Below are 21,982 nucleotides of genomic sequence, written 5' to 3'. Positions count from 1 at the left end.
ACCGGTGGGGGGCAGGACAGGGGCAGTTCTGGGAAAACTTTTTGTTTCTCACAAAGGGGCACAGATACACTAGTACAGTCCCTTCTTTCTCTTTCCTTCAATGCAACCATAACTGCAGATGTATAAGTTATCTTGCAGCCAAAAGGTCTCAAACACGAAAGAAAATTTTTTATTTTTATTTTAAGTAGGCTTCACACGCAGCACAGAGCCCAACGTGAGGCTTGAACTCACCATCCTGAGATCAAGAGTTGGAAGCTTAACCACCTGAGCCACCCAGGCACCCCAAGAAAATAGTATTTTTAAAAACCACCAGCTCTGGGGTGCTTAGGTGGCTCCAACTTTGGCTCAGGTCATGATCTAGAGGTTGGGAAGTTTGAGCGTTCCATCAGCTTGCTGCTGTCAGAGTATAGCCCGCTTGGGATCCTCTGTCCCCCTATCTGCCCCTCCCTGCTCTCTCAATCTCTCCCAAAAATAAATAAAATCTGGGGCGCCTGGGTGGCTCAGACTCTTGATTTCAGCTCAGGTCATGATCTTACGGTCTTTAGGATTACAAGCCCCGTGCTGGGCTTTGCACAGACAGTGCAGAGCCTGCTTGGGATTCTACCCCCCCCCCAATAAATAAATATTTAAAAAAAGTATTAAAATATATATATATATTTTTTAAAATAAATAAAAACCACCAACTTCAATATTATACTGCTGAACCAAAGCTAGAAACTATGTATGTTTCATTTGTGAGAAAAGCAAACCCCTATTTGGTTAAGCCATTATGTTAGAGTTTATTACTTTCAGTCAAAGCACTACTGTTACAGAGCTGTATCAACACTAATGTAAGAAGCAATAAGAAAAATGAATGGAGGAGTGACTGGATGGCTCAGTCAGTTAAGTCTCTGATTATTTCGACTTGGGTCAGGATCCCAGTTTCTTGGGACTGAGCCATATATCAGCTCAGCACTGAGCACAGAGCCTGCTTGGGATTCTCTCAGAAAAGGAAAAGGAAAGGGAAAAGGAAAGCGAAAAGGAAAAGCAAAAGCAAAAGGAAAAGGGAATAGGAAAAGGGAACAGGAACAGGAACAGGAACAGGAATAGGAATAGGAAAAGGAAGAAAAAGGAGAAAAAAAAAAAGAAAGAAAAAGAAAAATGAATGGAGAATGCATTCCATTTTGTTATGTTCTTTAAAAATGTATCCATATTTAAAAGCCATAGAATATAAATCATATAACCAGAAGATACAAATGAGAATATACCTTAGACACACATCAAAAAGGTTTTTTTTAATTATTTTTTTTAACATTTATTCATTTTTAAGAGACAGAGACAGAACATGAGTGGGGGAGAGGCGGGGAGAGGGGAGAGGGGAGAGGGAGGAGAAAGACAGAATCTGAAGCAGGCTCCAGGCTCTGAGCTGTCAGCACAGAACCTGACACAGGGCTCGAACTCACAGACCGTGAGATCATGACGTGAGTGGAAGTCAGATGCTTATCCAACTGAGCCACCCAGGCACCCCCACCAAAAAGTTTTTTAATTTTAATTTTTTTAGCATGATAAATATGGCTCTGGGCTTACCATTGTATCTATCTGGTAAAGCACTAATCTTAAATTTGAGAAGCCTACTTAAGAAATCAGGTGTAAGCAGGGGCGCCTGGGTGGCGCAGTCGGTTAAGCGTCCGACTTCAGCCAGGTCACGATCTCGCGGTCCGTGAGTTCGAGCCCCGCGTCAGGCTCTGGGCTGATGGCTCAGAGCCTGGAGCCTGTTTCCGATTCTGTGTCTCCCTCTCTCTCTGCCCCTCCCTCGTTCATGCTCTGTCTCTCTCTGTCCCAAAAATAAATAAACGTTGAAAAAAAAAATTAAAAAAAAAAAAAGAAATCAGGTGTAAGCAGAAAAGAACACCATTAGAAAACTATAGGCCAATATCCCTGATGAATATGGATGCAAAAATTCTCAATTCTCAATACTAGCAAACTGAATTCAGCAGCACGTTAAAAGGATCATTTACCAGGGCACCTGGGTGGCTCAATTGGTTAAGTGTCCAATTCCTAATTTTGGCTCAGGTCATGATATCACTGTAGTGGGATCAAGCACTGAGCATGGAGCCTGCTTAAGATTCCCCTCCCCCCCCAATCTCTTTGCCCCTCACCTGCTCATGTTTTCTGTCTCTCTTTCAAAAAGAAAAACAAATTTAATTAAAAAAATACACACACACACACACACACACACACACACGTAGGATCATTTACCATGATCAAGTGGGATCTATCTCTGGGATGTAAGGATAGTTCACCACATCAATCAATGTAACATATCACATTAACGGAATAAAAGAAAATAATCATGTAATCATCTTGATACACACAGAAAAAGCATCCAACTTCTGACAAAAGTCAACATCCATTCATGATGAAAACTGTTAACAAACTGGGCACTGAAAGAACATATCTTGACATAAAAAGTCCACATATGAGCAGCTCGCAGCTAACATCATACTCAATGGTGAAAGGATAAAAGCTTTTCCATTACGTTCAGGAAAAAGACATGGTTGCCCATTCTTACCACTTCTATTGAACATAACACTGGAAGTCCTAGTGGGAGCAATCAAGCAAGAAAAAAAAAAAATAAAGGTATCAAAACTGGAAAAGAAGTAAAATTGTCCCTGTTTGCAAAAGACATGATTTTACAGAGGTGCCTGGCTAGCTCAGTCAGTAGAATGTGTGACTCTTTTATTTTTATTAATTTTTCTTTTTTTTTTGAGAGCAACAGAGAGAGAGTACACACACACACATGATTGAAGTGTGAGGCACAGAGGGAGAGAGATAATCCCAAGCAGGTTCCACACTCAGCACAGAGCTAGACGCTGGGCTCAATCCCATATCCCTGGGATCATGATGTGAGCCAAAATCAAGAGTCAGAAGCTCAACCCACTGAGACACTCAGGTGCCCCAGAGCATGTGATTCTTGGTATCGGGAGTAAGTTTAAGTTCAAACCCCACGCTGGGAGGAGATATTACTTAAAAAATAAAATCATTAAAAAAAAAACAAGCATGATTTTATATATAGAAAACCCTAAAGACTCAACTGAAAAACTGTTAGATCTAACCAATGAATTCAATGAAGTTGCAAGATAAAAAAAATTAAATTAAAAGATCAGTAGTGCTGGGCACCTGGGTGGCTCAGTTGGTTAAGCATCTAACTCTTGGTTTTGGCTCATGTCATGATCTCATGTTTTCATGAATTTGATACCTACATAAGGCTCTGTGCTGACAGTGCAGAGCCTGCTTGGGATTCTCTCTCTCCCTCTCTCTCTCTCTGTCCCTCCCCCATTCATGCTGGCTCTGTCTCTCTCAAAATAAATAAATAAGCTTTAAAAACACATTTTAAAAAATCAGTAGTATTTCTATACACTAATGAGATTTCTGAAAAAGAAATTGATCCTATTTACAACAGCATTGAAAAGAATGAAATACTTAGGAATAAATTAAGGTGAAAGATCTCTATGCTGAAAATTATAAAGACACTGATGAAAGAAATTGAAGACAATACAAATAAATGGAAAGGTATCCTGTGTTCACGGGCTGGAATTAATATTGTTAAAATGTCAAAACTACTAATAGCCATCTACAGATTCAATGCAATCTCTATCAAGATTCCAATAGCCTTTTTTACAGAAGTAGGAAAAATGCTCCTAAAAAATTTACATGGAACCACAAAGACCTCAAACAAAGAAATATTGAGAAAGAGCAAATCAGGAGGTATCACACCTCCTGATTTCAAGCTATATTATAAAGCTATACTGTGATAATGAACAGTATGATAATGGCATAAAAACAAATAGACCAGAATATAATTGAGAGCCCAGAAATAAGCCCAAACATATAAGGTCAACTAATATTTGACAAGGGAGCCAAGAATACTGAATGGAGAAAAGACCATCTCTTCAATAAAAGGTACTAGTATAACTGGGTACTCATATGTAAAAGAATGAAACTGGATCCATATGTTATACCACTCACAAAAACTAATTTGAAATGGATTAAAAACTTAAATGTAAAGGGGCACTTGGGTGTCTCAGTCAGTTAAGTGTCTTTGTTGATTTCGGCTCGGGTCGTGATCTCACAGTCTTGGGATTGAGCCCTGTATTGGGCTCAGTGCTGGGCGTGGAGCCTGCGTGAGATTCTCTCTCCCTCTCCTCTCCCTCTGCCCCTCCCGTTTGCACACAAACAGGCATACACGTGGGCTCTCTCTCTCTCTCTCTAACATAAAAATTAAAGTCATTAAAAAGCACTTAAATGTAAGACCTGAAACCATGAAACTCCTAGAAGAAAACATAGGAACAGAGCTCCTTGATATGGGTCTCAGTAATGATTTTTTGGATGACACCTAAGGCACAAGCAACAAAATAAAAAATGAACAAGTGAGACTACATCAAAGCTTCTGCACAGCAAAACATAAAGTGAAAAATAACCTATGGGATGGTAAAATATTTGCAAACTATATATTTGATAAGGAGTTCATATCCAAAACATATGAAGAACTCATATAACTCAATAGCAAAAAACAAATAACCTAATTAAAAATGGGCAAAAGACTTGAATAGAGATTTCTCCAAAGAAGATATACAAAAAGCCAACAGGTACGTGAAAAAATGCTGAACATGACTACTCATTAGGGAAATGCAAATAAGAACCACAATGAGATATCAGTTCACTCCTGTCATAGTGGCCGTAGCCATAATCAAAAAGACAAATAATAGTATGGATGTAGAGAAAAGGAAACCCTTGTGTACTGTTGGTGGGACTGTAAATTGGTATAGCCACTGTGGAAAACAGTATGGACAACCCTCAAAAAATTAAAACCAGAACTACCATATGATGCTGCAATTCCACTTCTGAGTATATATCTAAAGATAACAAAAACACTATCTGCACTCCATGTTCACAGCAGCATTTATGTACAGTAGCCAAGACATGGAAACAACCTAAGTGTCCATCAATGGACGAATGGATAAAGAATTGTGGTATGTATACACAATAAAGTATCATTCAGCCATTTAAAAAAAAAAAAAAAAAAAACCCAACAAGGAAATCCTACCATTTGTAACAACATGGACAGATCTTGAAGGCATTATACTAAGTGAAATAAATCAGAGAAAGACAAATCCTGTACGATCTCACTTACATGTGGAATCCAAAAGCAAAACAAAAACAAGAAAACAAACCCAAACTCATAGAAAAAGAGATCAGAATTATGGTTACCAGAAGAAATGAGTAGGGAAGGGGGATCTGAGGGAAGATGGTCAAAAGGGACAACCTTGCAGTTATAAGGTAAGTAAGTACTAGGGATGTAACGTAAATCATGGTTACTACTGCTAACACTGCTATATAATATATAGGAAAGTCGTAAAAAAAAAAAAAAAAGTGTAAATCCTAAGAATTCTTACCACAATGAGAAATTTTTTTCCTTTATTAATTTCTTCTTTCTTTTCTTCTTATTGTTATCTATACGCGAAGATGGATGTTAGCTGAACATATTGTGGTACTCATTTCTCAATGGACACAAACCAATACCTTAAACTTATACAGTGATGTATGTCAATTACTTCTCAATACAGCTGGGGTGGGGCGGGGGGGGGGGGTGGGGGACGGGATCAGGTTTAAAAGTTAAAAAAAAAAAAAACTTTACATCGTGTTTCAACTCTTCCTAAATAAACCTTGGTCCCTTTTGTAAAACACAAGACGTGCCCGCCCACGCATCCTTTCTAATCCTTAAAATAACAAACCACCTCCTTAACACAAGGGCAGGTTTTTCAAATGTAAAAAAATCTACAAAGCTAAATTGTGACAATAAAGGGCTGTCCCCCACGTATTTTGTACTTTTAGAGATATTCATAAAATCAAATTTCACTTTTGAAAGCAGCAGGGCGATTATTCCATTCACTGCAAAAAAAATATTTCATAAGATTCAACAATTTGTGATTTAAAAAACTCTTAGCAAACAAGAAACAGAACTTCTTTACTTTGATAAAAATCATGGACCAAAACCTTCAGCAAATATTACACTAATGGAGAAACTTTAGAATCATTTCTTGAAAATCAGAAACAAGACAAAGTTGTCTATTATCACTACCATTATTTAACATAATAGTAAAGGTTATGGCCAATACTTGAAGGAAAGAAAAAAGTAAGATATGAGAATCAGAAGGAAAGAGAGAAAACTGTAACTGTTTGTAGATGATATGATCTAACTACAAACCAACAGAATCAGAAATACCACTGGAACTCATGAGAGTTTGGCAAGATACAAGATCAACCTATCACATTTCTCTACACTGGCAGTAACCTGCCACAAAATTTAACAAAAAAATAACCATATCAATAAAAACTATAAAGCAGGTAGAAACTAACTTAATCAAAAAGAATATGTAGAAGCTCTTTGGAGAAAGCTTTAAATTTTTAATGAAAGACCTAAAAGATACTCAAATAAATGGAAATTCCATGTTCATGGATAGATACTATAAATTCTACCCAAATTAACCTACAAGTTCAAGGCAATTTCAATTAAAATTTCCAGTCAGTAGTTCTTGAGCATTTTTTTTTAATGTTTATTTATTTTGAGAGAGAGAGAAAGAGAAAGAGGGTAAGCAGAGGAGGGGCAGAGAGAGAGGGAGACAGAGAATCCAAAGCAGGCTCTGCTGTCAGCACAAAGCTGGACTCGGGGCTCGAAACCACAAACCATGAGATCATGACCTAAGCCAAAGTCGGACAGTCGCTCAACCGACTGAGCCACCCAGGTGCCCCAAGTAAAAAAATTTTTTTAATTTTCTAGTAATTTTAATCTTACTCTGACGTTTACATGGATGAATAATTGCCAGGTCAGCCTCAAAAAAGCGTTAAAAAAAAAAAAGAAAAAGGCTCAGAAACAAAAAGTGATCTAAGTTAGTTAACACAAGCATAACAAAACATATCTACATAATGTACCCTCTTTTTTTTAAAATTTTTTTTTAATGTTTATTTATTTTTGAGACAGGGAGAGACAGAGCATGAACGGGGGAGGGTCAGAGAGAGAGGGAGACACAGAATCTGAAACAGGCTCCAGGCTCTGAGCTGTCAGCACAGAGCCCGACGCGGGGCTTGAACTCACGGACCGTGAGATCATGACCTTAGCTGAAGTCGGACGCTCAACCGACTGAGCCACCCAGGCGCCCCTCATGTACCCTTTTAATAGCATACACTAAGAGAGACACATCTTTTGTGTGGTATTCTTACCAAAATATATAACCTTAATTAATTGTGAAAAAACATCTGACAAACTTAAACGGAGATATATTCCACAAAATAACTGACCAGTACTCATCAAAACTGTCAAGGGCATAAAAAACAAAGACAGAGGAACCATTACAAATTGGAGAAGACTGAGACACAATAACTAAACGCAATGTGGGATCTTTGATTAGATCCTAGAAGAAAAAAAGAACCCTGGAGAAAAACTGGTGAAAATTCAAGTTCTGTCGTCGTCGTCATCGTCGTCGTCATCGTCATCATCATCATCAACAGTATCAGACCAATATCAATTTTCTGGCTTTCATAACTGAGCTATGGTTATAAAGGTGTTAACATTAGGGGAATCTGAGTGAAAGGCATACATGAACTCTGTACCACTTTGGCAATTTTTATTTAAGTCTTAAATTATTTCCAAATAAAAAGTTCAATAGATAAGATATACACATAGATACACAGATTAAGAAGATTGACATTGACTGTGAAGCCATAGTAATTAAAGAGAACAGAAAAACCTAAGGGGTATGGGCACAACGGAAAAACAGACCTGTGCACCAGAATATAAAACTAAATGACATGAGTACATGGGAACCTTAAGATACAATGAAAGGGGCCCTATAAACCAGAGGGGAAAGGATAGATTGCAGAGTAGACAGCAGTGGGAAAACCGGTTCACCTTATCAGCCGGGGGGGGGGGGGGGCCGGGGTGTGTGTACAAAACTAGATCCCTACCAGAGAAAGGCTATGTCTCCAGGGATTAAAAACCTACATGTGAAAGGTAAAATGATACAAGGTTAACAAATGAAATATAAGAGAATATCCTTGTGATCCAGGTATTTAAGTAAAACTTCAAAAGCACAAACACAAGGCAAAATTTACGTTGGCTACACCAAAACCAACAATTTGTTCAATGAAGGGCATTATAGAAAGATGACAGAAGATATGTGCAATGTCCACAACCTACATCAGATTAACATCTAGAAAACCAAGAATACCTAAGAATCAACAAGGAAAAGACAACACAAAAGAAAAATGGACAAAGGAAAAACAGCAATTACAGAACACCCCAAAAGCCAAAGTATATACAGACCTAATAAAAATCAAAGAGAAATACAAGTTTACAATGAGATATCACATTACACCCAACAGGCTGGTAAAAAATTAAAGCTAGATAATGCTAAATGTTGGCAGGAACCAGGGATACTATGCACGACTGGCAGGAGTATGGATTGATTTAGCCACCCAGAAGGACAAGTTCTGGCCCTATCTGTATTTCCTGTGACAGAGCAAGTCCACTCCTAGCTACCCCAAGAAAGTCTTACACGGCTCCATAAGGGACATGGATAAAGATACTCATGGTAGTATTTTGTGGCTGCAGGAAGTGGAATGTCTAACCCTGAGGAGCAGACAGGTTGAGTATGGTAGATAGATCACCATCCCACAGACTGCTAAGCAGTGGTCAGAAAACAGATTAGACTCATAGATGAGATACATACAGTATTTACACGAGGTGCCAAATGTATACTTTGTAAGAGCACATACATGTACACACATTACAGCATATTAAACAAACTATGGGGAATGAACTCTGGGGATTAACAAGAATAAATAAGACAAGGGCTTCACACTGACCTATCAAGATAACGTGGTGGCACCTGGGTGGCTCAGTTGGTTAAGCGTCTGACTTCGGCTCAGGTCATGATCTTGTGGTGCAGGAGTTCAAGCCCTGAGGCAGGCTCTGTGCTGACAGCTCAGAGCCTGAGACTGCTTGGAATTCTGTGTCTTCCTCTCTCTTTGCCCCTCCCCCGCTCACTTTCTGTCTCTCTTAAAAATAAACACTAAAAAAAAAAAAGATAATGTGACTTTTTGCAGCTGAGTTTACAAAAAAGGCTTCTAAGAATATGAACAACAGAAATGGGAAACTATTACTGTTCATATCCACAAATTCAGTGAAACTGGTTTCATTTTTAATAAAATATTATTGCTGTAACAGATAAACTAATCATAACAGACTGAAAAATCATTTACTCGTCTAATCCCCAAAAGGACTACAGGCACAAATACATTGTGGCTAAAGAAAAATTTCACTCAGTAGCTTTTGACCAGTTAACTATAAGCTAAGCAACTATTAAGTGCCAGGCACTACAGAGTGATGAAATAAAGTATGGTGCCAAACCTTCAAGGTACTCCTAACCTACCTGAAGAGCTAACATGCGGAATAATAACTAAAACAGAAGGCAATCCCTGCCCCACTGAGAAAATCAGAGAGTAGGTACTCTAAGTGCCATCCGTCTATGTTATTTTTCAATTTTCTAGTAGAAACACTAAAAAACGTATCAACAGGTTAAATTAATTTTAATATTTTATTTAACCCAATATATTCTCAAATATTTCAACACATAATATAAAAAGATTAAGACTGCATATTCTTTTTTTCACACTGTCTTTAAAATCTGTATATATTTCATCCTTACAGAGCCACATTTCAAGTGGTCAGCAGCCACACGTGGCTAATAGCTACTGTGTGGGATAATGTAGTACTAAGCACTCAGGAGGTGATCACATTTGAGTGAGATGAAAGAAAAAAGGTATCTTATGAAGGGATAATCTTTAAAGGATAAGTAGCAGAGTTCTAATGAAAGACAAAGGTTATTTCAAGCCAGGCACTAGTACAAGGAAACCTAGGAAAACGTGGGGGGTGGGGAAATGATCCCCTCCCCTGCCCCCGCCCCCCGCACCCCAACCTGCATGTCAAACCACTTTTATCTCTCACAACTCTCTCATTTCATGGGACACTAACACTGGTGGGGGGCGGGGGGGAATGCTTCATTTCCTTGACATCATGATGGCTGACAATTTATCCTTATGCTCCTGACTAGGCTGTCCTTTCTGCCTTGCTCTGCTCTCCATCCCCAACCCTTAGCTTAATTAATGCCTACACCAAAGTACTTGACTATGAGTTCCTTGTGGGCAAGAATAGTCTCATCTCTGTATTCTCAGAATACAGGACCTGGCAACTAGCAGGTGTGAAATCACTGGGTAAACAAATAGGTGGATCAAGAATAAACCTCCAAAAGTTTAAAAAAACATTTTTTTTTTTTTAATGTTTGTTTATTTTTGAGAGAGACAGAGACAGAATGCGATTGGGTTAGGGGCAGAGAGAGAGGGAGACACAGAATCTGAGCCATCAGCACAGAGCCCAACGCGGGGCTCGAACCCACAAACCCATCATAAAATTCTCATCACAAGAAAAAAAAAACGAAGTATGTATGGTAATGAATATTAATTATTATACTTACTGTGGTGATCTTTACACAATCAATACAAATAGTGAATCATGTAGCACATCTGAAACTAATAAACCAATATGGAGGTTATGCCAATTACATCTAAAACTTAAAAAAACAGTGAAATAAATTAAATTTTTAAAAGATGAGGCATAGATCAGTGAATTGGTCATGATTAAGTTACTTGTATTTGAAAGCTAGTTTTACATTTTTTTTTAACGTTTATTTTTGAGAGAGAGAGAGAGCGAGCAAGTGAGCAAGCGAGCAGGGGAGGGGCAGAGAGAGGGAGACACACAATCCAAAGCAACTCCAGGCTCTGAGCTGTCAGCACAGAGCCTAACATGGGGCTCGAACCCACAAACCGTGAGATCATGACCTGAGCTGAAGTTGGACGTTCAACTGACTGAGCCACCCAGGCGCCTCTGAAAGCGAGTTTTAATTACAAGTATGTAATTAACATAACTCCAAATCCCAACTTCTTGTATGTTTTGTTGTTGTTGTTCCTTCTTTTTTGCTCCGCATCTTGTCCACTCTACCTCAGACATGTCTTCAGATGCACTCCTTCAACTGGTCTTAGGCTCCCATCTTTCTCTCTCCCTTCCAAGCCCAGACACTATCCATCAGTTCTCCCTTTAAGAAAGCAGTCTGAGGTTTTAAAAAAAGGAGAAAGGAGATGATCTTGCTGGAATAACTACAGAGGGGAGAAGCTAAGGATACAGGGATAGAGATGAGAAGACCAGTAAAAAGACCATCAACATTAACGACAGCTAACATTTATCTGTTACTTACTGTAAGTAACAGGCACTGTTTTAAATGCTTTACCCATATTGTCTCATTTAACCACTAATTCAACCAATATTTTATTGAACCCCTATAACAGATGACAAGCATGTTCTAGGTATTTGTTGTATCAGTAAGCAAAACAAATTATTTCTGTTCTTGTGGAGCTTTCAGTATGCCAGAAGAAACTGACAAAACACAATAAACATAGGCAATATGTAAATATGATACGTGAGAAGGTAATAACTGCAATGGAGAAAAGAAAAACTAGACCAGGGTTAGGGAGACTGGGAGAGTCACAGGTGATTAAGCCACTGAGGTGATATCTGAAAAGAGGAGGTGAGAAAGTTAGCCATAAGAATATCTGGAAGAAAGGTGTTCAAAGAGAAATGCAACGTCAAGGCCCTGAGGTTGGAGTGTCGCTTGTGTGTTCACAGAACAGCAAGAAGACTCTTAGGTCTATGGGCAGAGTGGGTGAGGAGAGGCAGAAGGTGAGGACCAAGAAGAAAGGAAAGCCGGCACATGGAAGGCCTTATCGTTGTAACAGCCCTATGAGGTCGTCACTATTACCAATGCCATTTTACAGATGAGGTAACTGGGGCACAAAAAAGTTAACTAACTTGTCCAAGGTCACACAATAAAATGCTAGGCCAGATTATAAACCCAAAGAGTTACTATTAAGTTGTTTTGAAAACATGACGTTGACATTGTTGACACACTTCCCATTACAAAGTAAGGTCCGTGTCCCTTGTGTCGTGATAGATTTAACCAAGAGCAAATGACACAGTGTGACTTCTGAGGCTAGGTCATAAAAGGCAGGGAGCTTCTATCTCTTCTGAAACACGGAGCAACCTCAGAAGTCTGTTCGCACTGAGGCCTCCACACTGGAAAAGCCCTTTGTAGACCCTCTGGCCAAGAGTCCCAGCTGAGCCTAGCCCTCTAACCACATCTGCCAAGGTGCCAGATACATAAGTGAAGAAACTATCTAGGATGTGGATCTTCCAGCCCAGCTGCTCAAATCCCACTAGCCTTTCGAGATCCTCCAAACTGAAGTCCCAGATATAGAAGAACAGAGATAAGTCATCCCTGTCTGAATTCCTCAAACACAATCTGTGAGCATAATAAAATGGCTGCTGTTCTACATTACTAAGTTATGGAGTGATTTGTTCCACAGCAATAATATGAAGAACCACTATACAATAAGCAGGAAACAAATGTTAACAACCTGAACTAAGTAACAGAAATGAAAAGAAAAAAAAAAAAAAAAAAAAAAAGAACCCCAAAACAAAAACTGGAATACACTACCATGGTACATAGAAGGTTCTTTATCATTAAACATCTTTAACGTCTAGATGGCAACGTTCTTTTAAGAGAAGAAAACAAGCTCTTTTATTCCATTACACTAATAGAGCTAATACATGCCTATGGATACCAAGGAGGGCCTAGGAATAGGTAAAGGCTAGCAATTGAGAGAAGACAAGGAAAGAGGTGGAGACAGTATGTGAACAGAATGCCATCAAAAACACCTCAAATGCCTTCGACAACAAAAGGTGACTGCCCTGGTTTAAATTATTCTACTGGATAAAGAATGGCAATTCTCAGAGCAGAAAGCTGAGTTAGGGAATGGTTCTGGGTCGACTCCTCTCTAGGATTCCCTGCTAGAATCTGCTCTTGTAGTCAATGAAGTCATAAAGGTGCTTACTGCATAAAGAATGAAGTTATATATAAAATTCAGAAATAAAAACCTTTGGGCTCAGTTTATTCAAATTTTATATTAAATTCTACCCAAATACACATCTTCATGTAAAATGTCCATACTACAAACCCCCCAATATTGAACATCCACTCAAATGCAACTGCCTATTAGCAACAAACAAAACACCTCCTGCTGTTTAACACCAAGACCCCTTGGTAACCCACTTAAACAATGCCTTATCTAGTCTACATAAGATTATATAAGACTAGCCACAGATGAGCAGCTCAGGTGGCTAGTATGCAGTGCTAAAGAACTGTTCCTTGAAGAAAAAAATGCTTTCTTCCAGTGCCAACTTCCGCCCTCCCAATTACTGTGCAGGCAGGTGCATATGGGTCAGCATAAACTCCTTATTACTACTTGCAGACAAATTCCAAGCACATTCTTTAAATTCTTTTGTAAGACAACATTAAAGCTGGGAGATTTCCAGGGAAGACATCTGTTCTCTCCTTCAGATTTAATTTGAAAGTTTAAAATGGAGGTGAGATGGGGTACCTGGCTGGTTCAGTCGGTAGAGCATGTGACTCTTGATCCCAGCGTCATGAGTTCCAGTCCTATGCTGGGGATGAGTTTACTTTAAAAAAAAAAAAAAAGTACTAAAATACTTAAAAATATATAAAAATAAAATAAGATGGAGGTGAGACAAGGGTTTTCCGCTTTACTCCTCCTAGTGGTGATCAGAAAGGGCTGCATTCCCTGACTCTCACTTCCTGGTTGGGAAAAAAAATTCCAGGGACAAAATTTGTCTTAGATCTTGGATCTTAGAATCCAGAACAATCCTCCAAAACTAAAGGTAACAGATACCAAGGCGCCTGGGTAGCTCAGTCAATTAAGCGTCAAACTCTCAATTTCAGCTCAGGTCATGATCTCATGGTCTGTGGGATCAAGCCCTGCTTTGGGCTTAATGCTGACAGTGCAGTGCCTTCTTGGGATTCTCTCTCTCCCTCTCTCTCTACCCCTTCCTCTCTCTCTCTCTCTCTCAAAACTAAATAAACCAAAAAAAAAATTTTTTTTAAGACAACAGGTACCAGGGGCACCTGGGTGGCTCAGTCGGTTAAGCGGCCAACTTCAGCTCAGGTCATGATCTCATGGTCCGTGAGTTCAAGCCCCACGTCGGGCTCTGTGCTGACAGCTCAGAGCCTGGAGCCTGTTTCGGATTCTGTGTCTCCCTCTCTCTCTGCCCCTCCCCCGTTCATGCTCTCTCTCTGTCTCAAAAATAAATAAATGTTAAAAAAAAAAAAAAAGACAACAGGTACCACAAATTTACACTGAGTTGTGTATAAGTCTCTCACGGGTAATTACAATGTAAATAACCATGCACTACATAAAGTAACCTGTACTCATTGCAAAATTCCAAGTTCACCTAATTTACACATAGAAGAAACAAAAATGACCTTCAGATTGAAGTCTGTAAGATTTTTTTCTCAAAACACTTTGATACCATAAAAAAATATTAATTCTTCAGAGATTAACTTTTTTTTAAAGGCCCAAACAGGCTTTATTCAACAGATAGTTGTGCTTCAAAGTTAAAAGGCAGATTAAATAAAGGCACAGTATATACTTTAAAAGAAATGTCATTTAAAGTACAGTAAGTGATCAACAAATAGTAACTATTTTTATACTCCATAACCATACTTTCTTACAAAGAACCAACTTTAAAAACTCACGGAGCTTGAAAATTTTATTTAATCCATTGGAAATCTCTCTTCTATAGTCACAATACAACCTAAAGGGACATAGTTTAGTTGACAAGCTTTCAATGAATACTAATGCAGTAATTAAAGTGTGGTTTCTGGACCACAAGTTCTGGGAACTTGTTAGAAATGCAAACTAGAATCAAGGTCTGGGGAGGGGCCCAGCAATCAGAGCTCTAACAAGCCCTCCAGGTGATACTGGCGTTTACTCCAGTTTGAGAGTTTATTAGACTAGCTCACAGAGCTCAGGATGCTTTGTTCTGCAGGGACTGGGAAGTCCTAAAGAGCAGGTACAGGTACAACATGGTTCCTAGATATAACTTCTATGGAACCTAGCAGTGTCCTACACAAAGCAGGCACTTAAACGTGAACAGGTTAATGACAGTCTCCTATAACCTATACCTGGCTAGACAAGAACACCATCAGTTTATCTATTTCACAGAGATCAGAAATTCTGATGGCTTGTCTCCATTAACTAATAATAGGTAAATACAGGCTGCACACACACCAGGAGCTGTTAACTGACAGAGCCCTGGGGCCTCTGGTACTTTGACAAACGGCTCAGGCTTACAACGTGTCATATGCTTTAAAATTTAAGTGAAAAAATACATTTCTGATTTTACCAGTGTCCAAACAGGATTTGCCCATGGCTCCATATAAGTCATGACACTGCAGAACAAAAACCAAAACATACAATTTTTTTTGTTGCCGTCAAAATGCATCTTATTTCACGTATTAGCTCACTGTAATATATGGACCCTGGATGGAGTCCAATTTGAACAAAGTGTTAAAAAAGTAGACAACTGAGGAAAATTGAAGACTGACTGGATATCTGATGTTAAGAAATTATGATAAAGGGACTAGGATTACAATCTTTGTAAGACTAAAGCTTTATCTCTTCTAAAAGCTTTAGAGATGAAATGATATGAGGTACTGAATTTGCTTCTTGGGGAGACCCCAAATGAAATAAGACGGCCACTGAGTATGTGGGGGGCTAACCATATACAAGGGTTTCTCAACCCTGAGCCTATTGCCATTTTTTGCCAGATGTTTTGTTGTTGTTGGGGGGAGGAAGGGGTGCTTCCCTGTATATTGTAAAATGTTTAGCAGCATTCCTGGTCAGTAAACTCTCTTCTGTTGTGACAACCAAAAAATGTCTCCAGACATCATCAAATGTCCACAGGGCAGCAAAACTGTTCCTGGTTGAGAACCACTAATACAAACTAAATTCTCCCTACTTGTTTGTTTGAAATCTTCCGTAACAATACATTTAAGTCTTATTTTAATTATACTCTGTGTAATGGTACATCTATATCTCTCTGGTTGAGTAATTAGTACATAAGCTTTTGAGGAACAGCTTGGTACCCAAAAAAGCAGAGGGAACTGAACTGGAGATGTGGAGCCTAGTGGTGACTCTGCTACTAAATAGTGTTGTCACAGCAGCTCCTGTCACCTCTCTGAGCATCCTCATTAGGTCAGATTATTTGATTAGTCCTTATGAGTTTTAAAATTATTTGAAAACAGTATTATCTTTTATATACCCATCAGCTAAAGGTGGGTACTCACATTTATAAATCAAACAAACGAAAACAGAGTAGTGGACTAGGATGAAGACAATATTCTTGTTGCAAATAATCTGCCTTTTATTATTCCTCTATCTATAAGCAACATTCCCATCACAGCCATATACAATTATTTAAAATTGATTCCCAAGATAAGCAAAATGGAAAGTCTTTTCACAAAAAAGACAAAGTTGTTCTAGTCCTAGTAGCCAAAATGCCCATCAACGGTGAATGGCTTAGAAATTGTTGTACATTAATTGGGCGATGTATGGAAGTGTTGAATCCCTATACTACACACCTGAAACTAATATAACACTGTATGTTAACTATACTGGAATTAATATAATAACTTAAACAAAGAAACTTTTGTACATCCAAACAATGAATTACCCACCACTCAGCGATAAAAAGAAATGAACTAATGATACACACACAAACATTAATAAAGATTCCATTTATATGACATTCTAGGAAACATAAAACTATAGGGACAGATAACAGATCAGTGGCTGCCAAAGGCTGTAGAAAGAGAGAGGCGACTGACTGTAAAGGGCCACCATGTAAGCAAGCACCTTCCTGGGCAATGAAGATGTTCTGTATCTTGACTGTGGTGAGGGTTACATGACTATACATTTGTCACAACTCCTCAAACAAGACACTTAGGAAGAGTAAATGTTCTATCTCAATAAACCTGACTTTAACAAAACAGCTGCTCAAGAAACTGAGAGCTCTCATTCATTCTTGTACCCTCACCACTCAACTGGCAGTTCAGGAATGGCAGGCAAATAACATGACATATGCCAGACACGTAACACTCGACACAAGGGCACCACACTGTCAAAGACACACAACTACTTCCAGAAGATTCTAACACAAGTTAAAAAATGGAACAGGGCACGGTGAATGCATGCCATGATATGCTACAAACCTCTGATTTCAACACTGTCAAAAATTCAAATTTAAACACATTCTACAAGAACAAAGGCACGCTCCGCACCTTACACTGTTTTCAAAGAATAAAGTTAGTAGTTTCTAACAACACACAGAAAGATGAGAACACGATTCAACAAATTCACCAGAGAACAAAGTAAAGACTCACTTAGGGTAAGTCCTTCATTACCACAAACCTGACTGTTTTTGGCTTCGGTTCATTTAGAAAGAATGGAGCTCCTGCTCTGGGTCAGTGTAAGATTCTGCCGCTTTGAGTGCAAGTCAAGGACCGGAGCTAGCCAACTCCCTGTTTTGCTTGCTCCGCTCTGCAGTGTGGTCACGGAACAGGAAACTGATCAAGTCAGGAACACGTTCTTCAAAAGAGCCCTAAGAAAATGAGTGCACGGACTCACCTGGTCTATGATTGCCTGCCACTGACCCTTCACGGAACTTTCCAACCCGTCTCAGGTGAAGGAACACGCGCCGCGGAACCACCCACTCAGCAGGGGAAAGAGCACTACACGCCGGGCGCTGATACACCACGCGAACGCTTCAGACCAAAGCCTGCGTGCGCAGATTAGCCACCTGGGCGCCACGCAGCAAGCAAGCGGCACTTGCAAGACTCAGACGAAGGCCCCGGTACCGCCAGGCCACAGTGTCTCAGGCCACGGCCGAAAGCAGGGACACGGGCAGAGCGAGAAGGCTGTTCCTCAGCGACGGCGTCTTCCTGCCAGGAATCACCCCGGAACACGTCTAATGGAAGGCCCGCGGACTTTCTTCGCCAGCTACCTGCTCCACGTCTTCCAGAAGGCACCTCCCGGACCCGAACTGCCCTGAACCGAGCGCGAGACAAGGGCTCAGAGAGCCCTCGGACGGACGGACCCAGCGTTTCTCCGAAGGCCTTTCCGCTGCACGTCGCCGCCCCCGGCCCTTTGAAAGGTTTCCACGGACACGACCAAACGGTCCGCGTACAGAATCCCAGGCCGGGAGCGCTGGAGCGGGGGCTCGGCGCCGTCGAAGCCCGCTGGCGGTCGGCAGGCGAGAAGCCAAGCCCGGAGCGGGCGTCCCCCGGCCGGGGCGGCGTTACCCGCCGCCACCTTCCTTTCAAAACCGCTTCACCGACCCTTCCAGACAGATGCGCCCGGAAGGGCAGCGACTCCTCAACGAAGCCGGTACGCTCTCCCAAAACTTCTCTGCTGACCCTGCCAAGGGGCCCTCGAACACTCCCCCGCGGCCACTCAGGTGTCGAGCCGGTCACTAAGCTTAGCTCCAGACAGTTTGACAAAACCAGGCAAAAAGGACAGCCCACTCGACCCGATCAACGGCTTCTCACCGGCACCACGAACACGTTTCCAGCCCGCCAGCCCCTCGAGAGCTAGCTTGCCCGCCCCATCTGCAAGGAGAGCCTGCCCCAAGTCAGCACCAAGCGCGGCCGAGGGCGGACAACACGCACCGGGCGCGGCGGCGGGGGTCCCCCGACCCCCCCCCCGCCCCCCAACACGCCGGCCGGCGAGCGGGACTCGGCGACAACACGGAGGCACGACCCGGGCCGCCGCCTCCAGGAAACGGTCGCGCCCCGCCGCCCCCCGCGGCCTCCGGCCGGCCCACCGCGTCCGGCGCGCTCCGGGCCGGGGACCCCCGACGGCACGGGCTGCCGTCGCGCTCCGGGAGGCAGCGGGGGACACCCGGCCCGGGCAAACCCCGAGGAGGCCCAGGGCACTTACGTTCTCAGTGTCTCTCTCATTCACCGTTGGCAACGGGGTCCTAGTGGACATTTTACTCCACTCCACTTCTGCACAACGCGAGGGTGAAACAAAACAGCACACGGCCTCGGGGGGCCGGCGACCTGGTCCTCGAGCGCCCTGCGGTTCCGGAACGGCGCCGCGGAGGGCGGCTCCCCTCCCCCACGGCCGTCTAGATCCCGGGCCGGGCCCGGGCCGTCCCTCGGCGGGTCCCGGGGCTCATGCTCCCCCGGCCCCGGCGGCCGCGCCGAGGAGCCCGGCGGGCGGCGGTGGCGGGGCCGGGCCGGCGGCGGGCTGCGGTCGGCCCGCCGGCGTCCCCGCGCCTCAGGGCGCCCCGCGGGCCCGGACCCCCTCGCCTCCTCCTCCGCCCTCGCCCGTCGCACCGCGGATCTCAACGCCGGGGCCTCCACACAGCGCCGCCGGCTGCCCCCGAAGAGGAGGAGGAGGAGGAGGAGGATGTGGACAAGGTGGACCGCAAGACAGGCCGCCGCGGGCTGCGGGCGCCGACCATGGAGGGGGCTGCGGAGGCGGCGCCTGCGCCCGGCTGCTCTGCTCCCTCCGGCTCGCTTGCCGCCTCAGCCTCCACCCGGTGGCCGCCGCCGCTCCCGGTACCTCAGAGCCTCACGGACCCAAGATGGCCGCCCCTCGGCTTCCTCTGCTGCCTCCGGATGCCGGAAGTGACGGAACCGCCGCCTCCCGGAACTCGGCCAATCAGCGCGGCCCGAGGAAGCTGGCCCGGCCGCTGTTGCTAGGGGCGACTCAGTCAGGTCTGGGGTGGAAGAGGCGGCGCTCTGGGACGGGAAGGGGTGGTGGGTCGCGGCGGGCGCAGCAGGCGCCCCCGAAAAGAGACGGCACATGGTCCTGGGCGGTGGCTTGAGCGGGACTGCTGGGTTGGCATTTACAGTGTTGATAGAGCGCCTACTGTGTGCCGAGGTTGAGGTCGCGCCCGCGGGACCGCGCTGCACAGAATCGAGCCGCGGCAGCAGTTACAGGGCCGGGGCTGCGGGGAGGAGCCGGGCTTCTGTATGATCAACCGCGACCCCGGGATCGAAGATGCAGCCACCTTTCCTGCCTCCAGCTCTGGGTAGCAGGGGGCTAGGCTCGGCACCCGGAGGAGCTCGCTGTCTGGAGGAGGATGGACTTGGACCCACCTAAATGCCATTCGGAAGACGAGAGTGCCTACGGGTGGGCTTGAAGCCCCCCCCCCTCCCCCGCCCCAGGGACCAGTTCCTATAAATGCCCGTAGGGGTTTTATAGCCGGGCTCTTCTACACCAGCATGTAAGTGCCGAAGGGCTGGAAGCATCTCTGGGTGCCAGCCTTGGGCCGAGCTCAGCATCGCTTGCAGGCTGGAACGTTGGAAATGCTACTGGGAGCCTTTCTTGCCCCCTTGCCTCTGCATGTGCCCCGTGGTCCCGCGCAGACCCTGGCACTGCGGTGGATGGCGTTTATTGGTTCAGGGACCTTGTGGATTTGTTGCCTCATTTAAGCCTCAGGGTAATATATATACGCATATATATACTATATTCATATATGCGTATATATATAATTTTTTTAAGTAAGCCCTATGCGCAATGTGAGGATTGAACTCATGACCCGGAGATCAAGAGTCTCATGCTCTACCGACTGAGCCAGCTAGGTGCCCCTCAGGGTAACCCTATAAAGACAGGCAGACGCATCTTGCCATCCAAAGCCTAAACAGATTACAGTGCCTTGACCAAAGTATCCAAATGGGTTAGCTGCAGAGCTGGGATTTGAACCCATGTCCTAAAACTTCCCTAACAGATAAGTTCTTGTAGTGGGTATGCCTTGTTTTTCTTACTTTCCTCCCTCTTATTTCCTTCCTCCCTTCTTTCCTGCCTGCCTGCCTGCCTGCCTGTCTTCCTTTCTTCCTTCCCCAGCATGTGAACCATCTTGCTATGTCTGGGGCATTTCCTGCTCTGTGAGAAATACATGTCTTTAAACACCAGCGTCATACCCAGAGAGGACAGATGCTCCCATCACAAAAACACATGAGGACTAAGATGCATTCGGGGCTTCAATCTTACCCTCTCAGGCAAGTGTTCACCGGGGCCAATGGCAGCCTTGTTTAAAATGTTATTCTGTCTCTCCCTGTTTGGACAAGCACACATGATTGAATTCCCATTAGTTAAACGTGTGCTTCATACACTGCAACTGAAATGTGGGTGAGCACAAGATTGTGGAGCCCCAGTAGGGCATTTAGCCCAATTTGGGGGGTTGGGTGAGGGAAGCTTCCTGGGAAAGAGATCATTTATTTACACTGAGTCTGAAACCATGAGTAGAGTCAGCCAGGTGAGGATGAGTAGAAAGGCATTCCAAGCAGAAGGGCTGCCTGCAGGGGCGCAGAGGTGGGAAAAGACATAGTGGGATTGGGTAAATGTCAAGAGAAGGGGAGGCGAGAGTTTAGGTTGGAAGGGGAGGCAGGAGTCAGGCCAAGCTTGGACGTAGCGTGACATTCAATTCAGCATCTTGAATGTCGACTAGATCAGCCATGAAAACAGAGGGCCCACAAAAGGGTTTCAGCCTCGGGTAGGAGCAGAGAGACGGGGTTTGGACAGTTCAGAACATTCTATATTGGCCAAAGAAGTAGCTGGGGGATGAGGTTTCCAATTAAATGTCTTTCTCACCTCACCACAGCACACATTAAATAATAAATTAGTGAATGCCGAAAGACAGGAAGCAAAGTTGACACTGTTTAACTTAAGATTCCTCTGGTTTTCATGAGAGCTGGAATTAAAGAAACACTTTGAGCTTTTCATTGCACTTATGTCAAATGATATCATGGTACGATGAAGACCTGGAAATGGGGAGATGGGAGGCAAGGTATGCATGTGAACATGACAAAAAAAAAAAAAAAAGAGGAAGAAGTGGAAAAGAAGAAAAGAAAAAGCAAAGCATTGTTATACATGGAATGGATCTATGATCTGGAAGGAACGGAAGAGG

General features: G+C 43.1%; 1 protein-coding gene across 8 annotated transcripts in view; it reads right to left on the bottom strand.

Annotated features, from left to right (window-relative positions):
- MARK3 (microtubule affinity regulating kinase 3) overlaps nt 1–19,253 on the bottom strand; it is a 113,482-nt gene extending 94,229 nt beyond the window's left edge. For all 8 annotated transcript variants that reach the window (XM_023256094.2, XM_023256096.2, XM_023256095.2 and 5 more), the window contains exon 1: nt 19,003–19,253. In XM_023256094.2, the coding sequence (XP_023111862.1) occupies nt 19,003–19,053 (51 nt within the window). In that variant the 5' untranslated portion in view covers nt 19,054–19,253. The remainder of the gene's footprint in view (nt 1–19,002) is intronic.
- Between the last annotated feature and the right edge of the window lie 2,729 nt (nt 19,254–21,982).

The sequence above is a fragment of the Felis catus genome, chromosome B3 (genome assembly GCF_018350175.1).
Source record: "Felis catus isolate Fca126 chromosome B3, F.catus_Fca126_mat1.0, whole genome shotgun sequence".
In the NCBI taxonomy this organism is placed as follows: domain Eukaryota; kingdom Metazoa; phylum Chordata; class Mammalia; order Carnivora; family Felidae; genus Felis; species Felis catus.
This window is presented reverse-complemented; position numbering and strand designations above follow the sequence as displayed.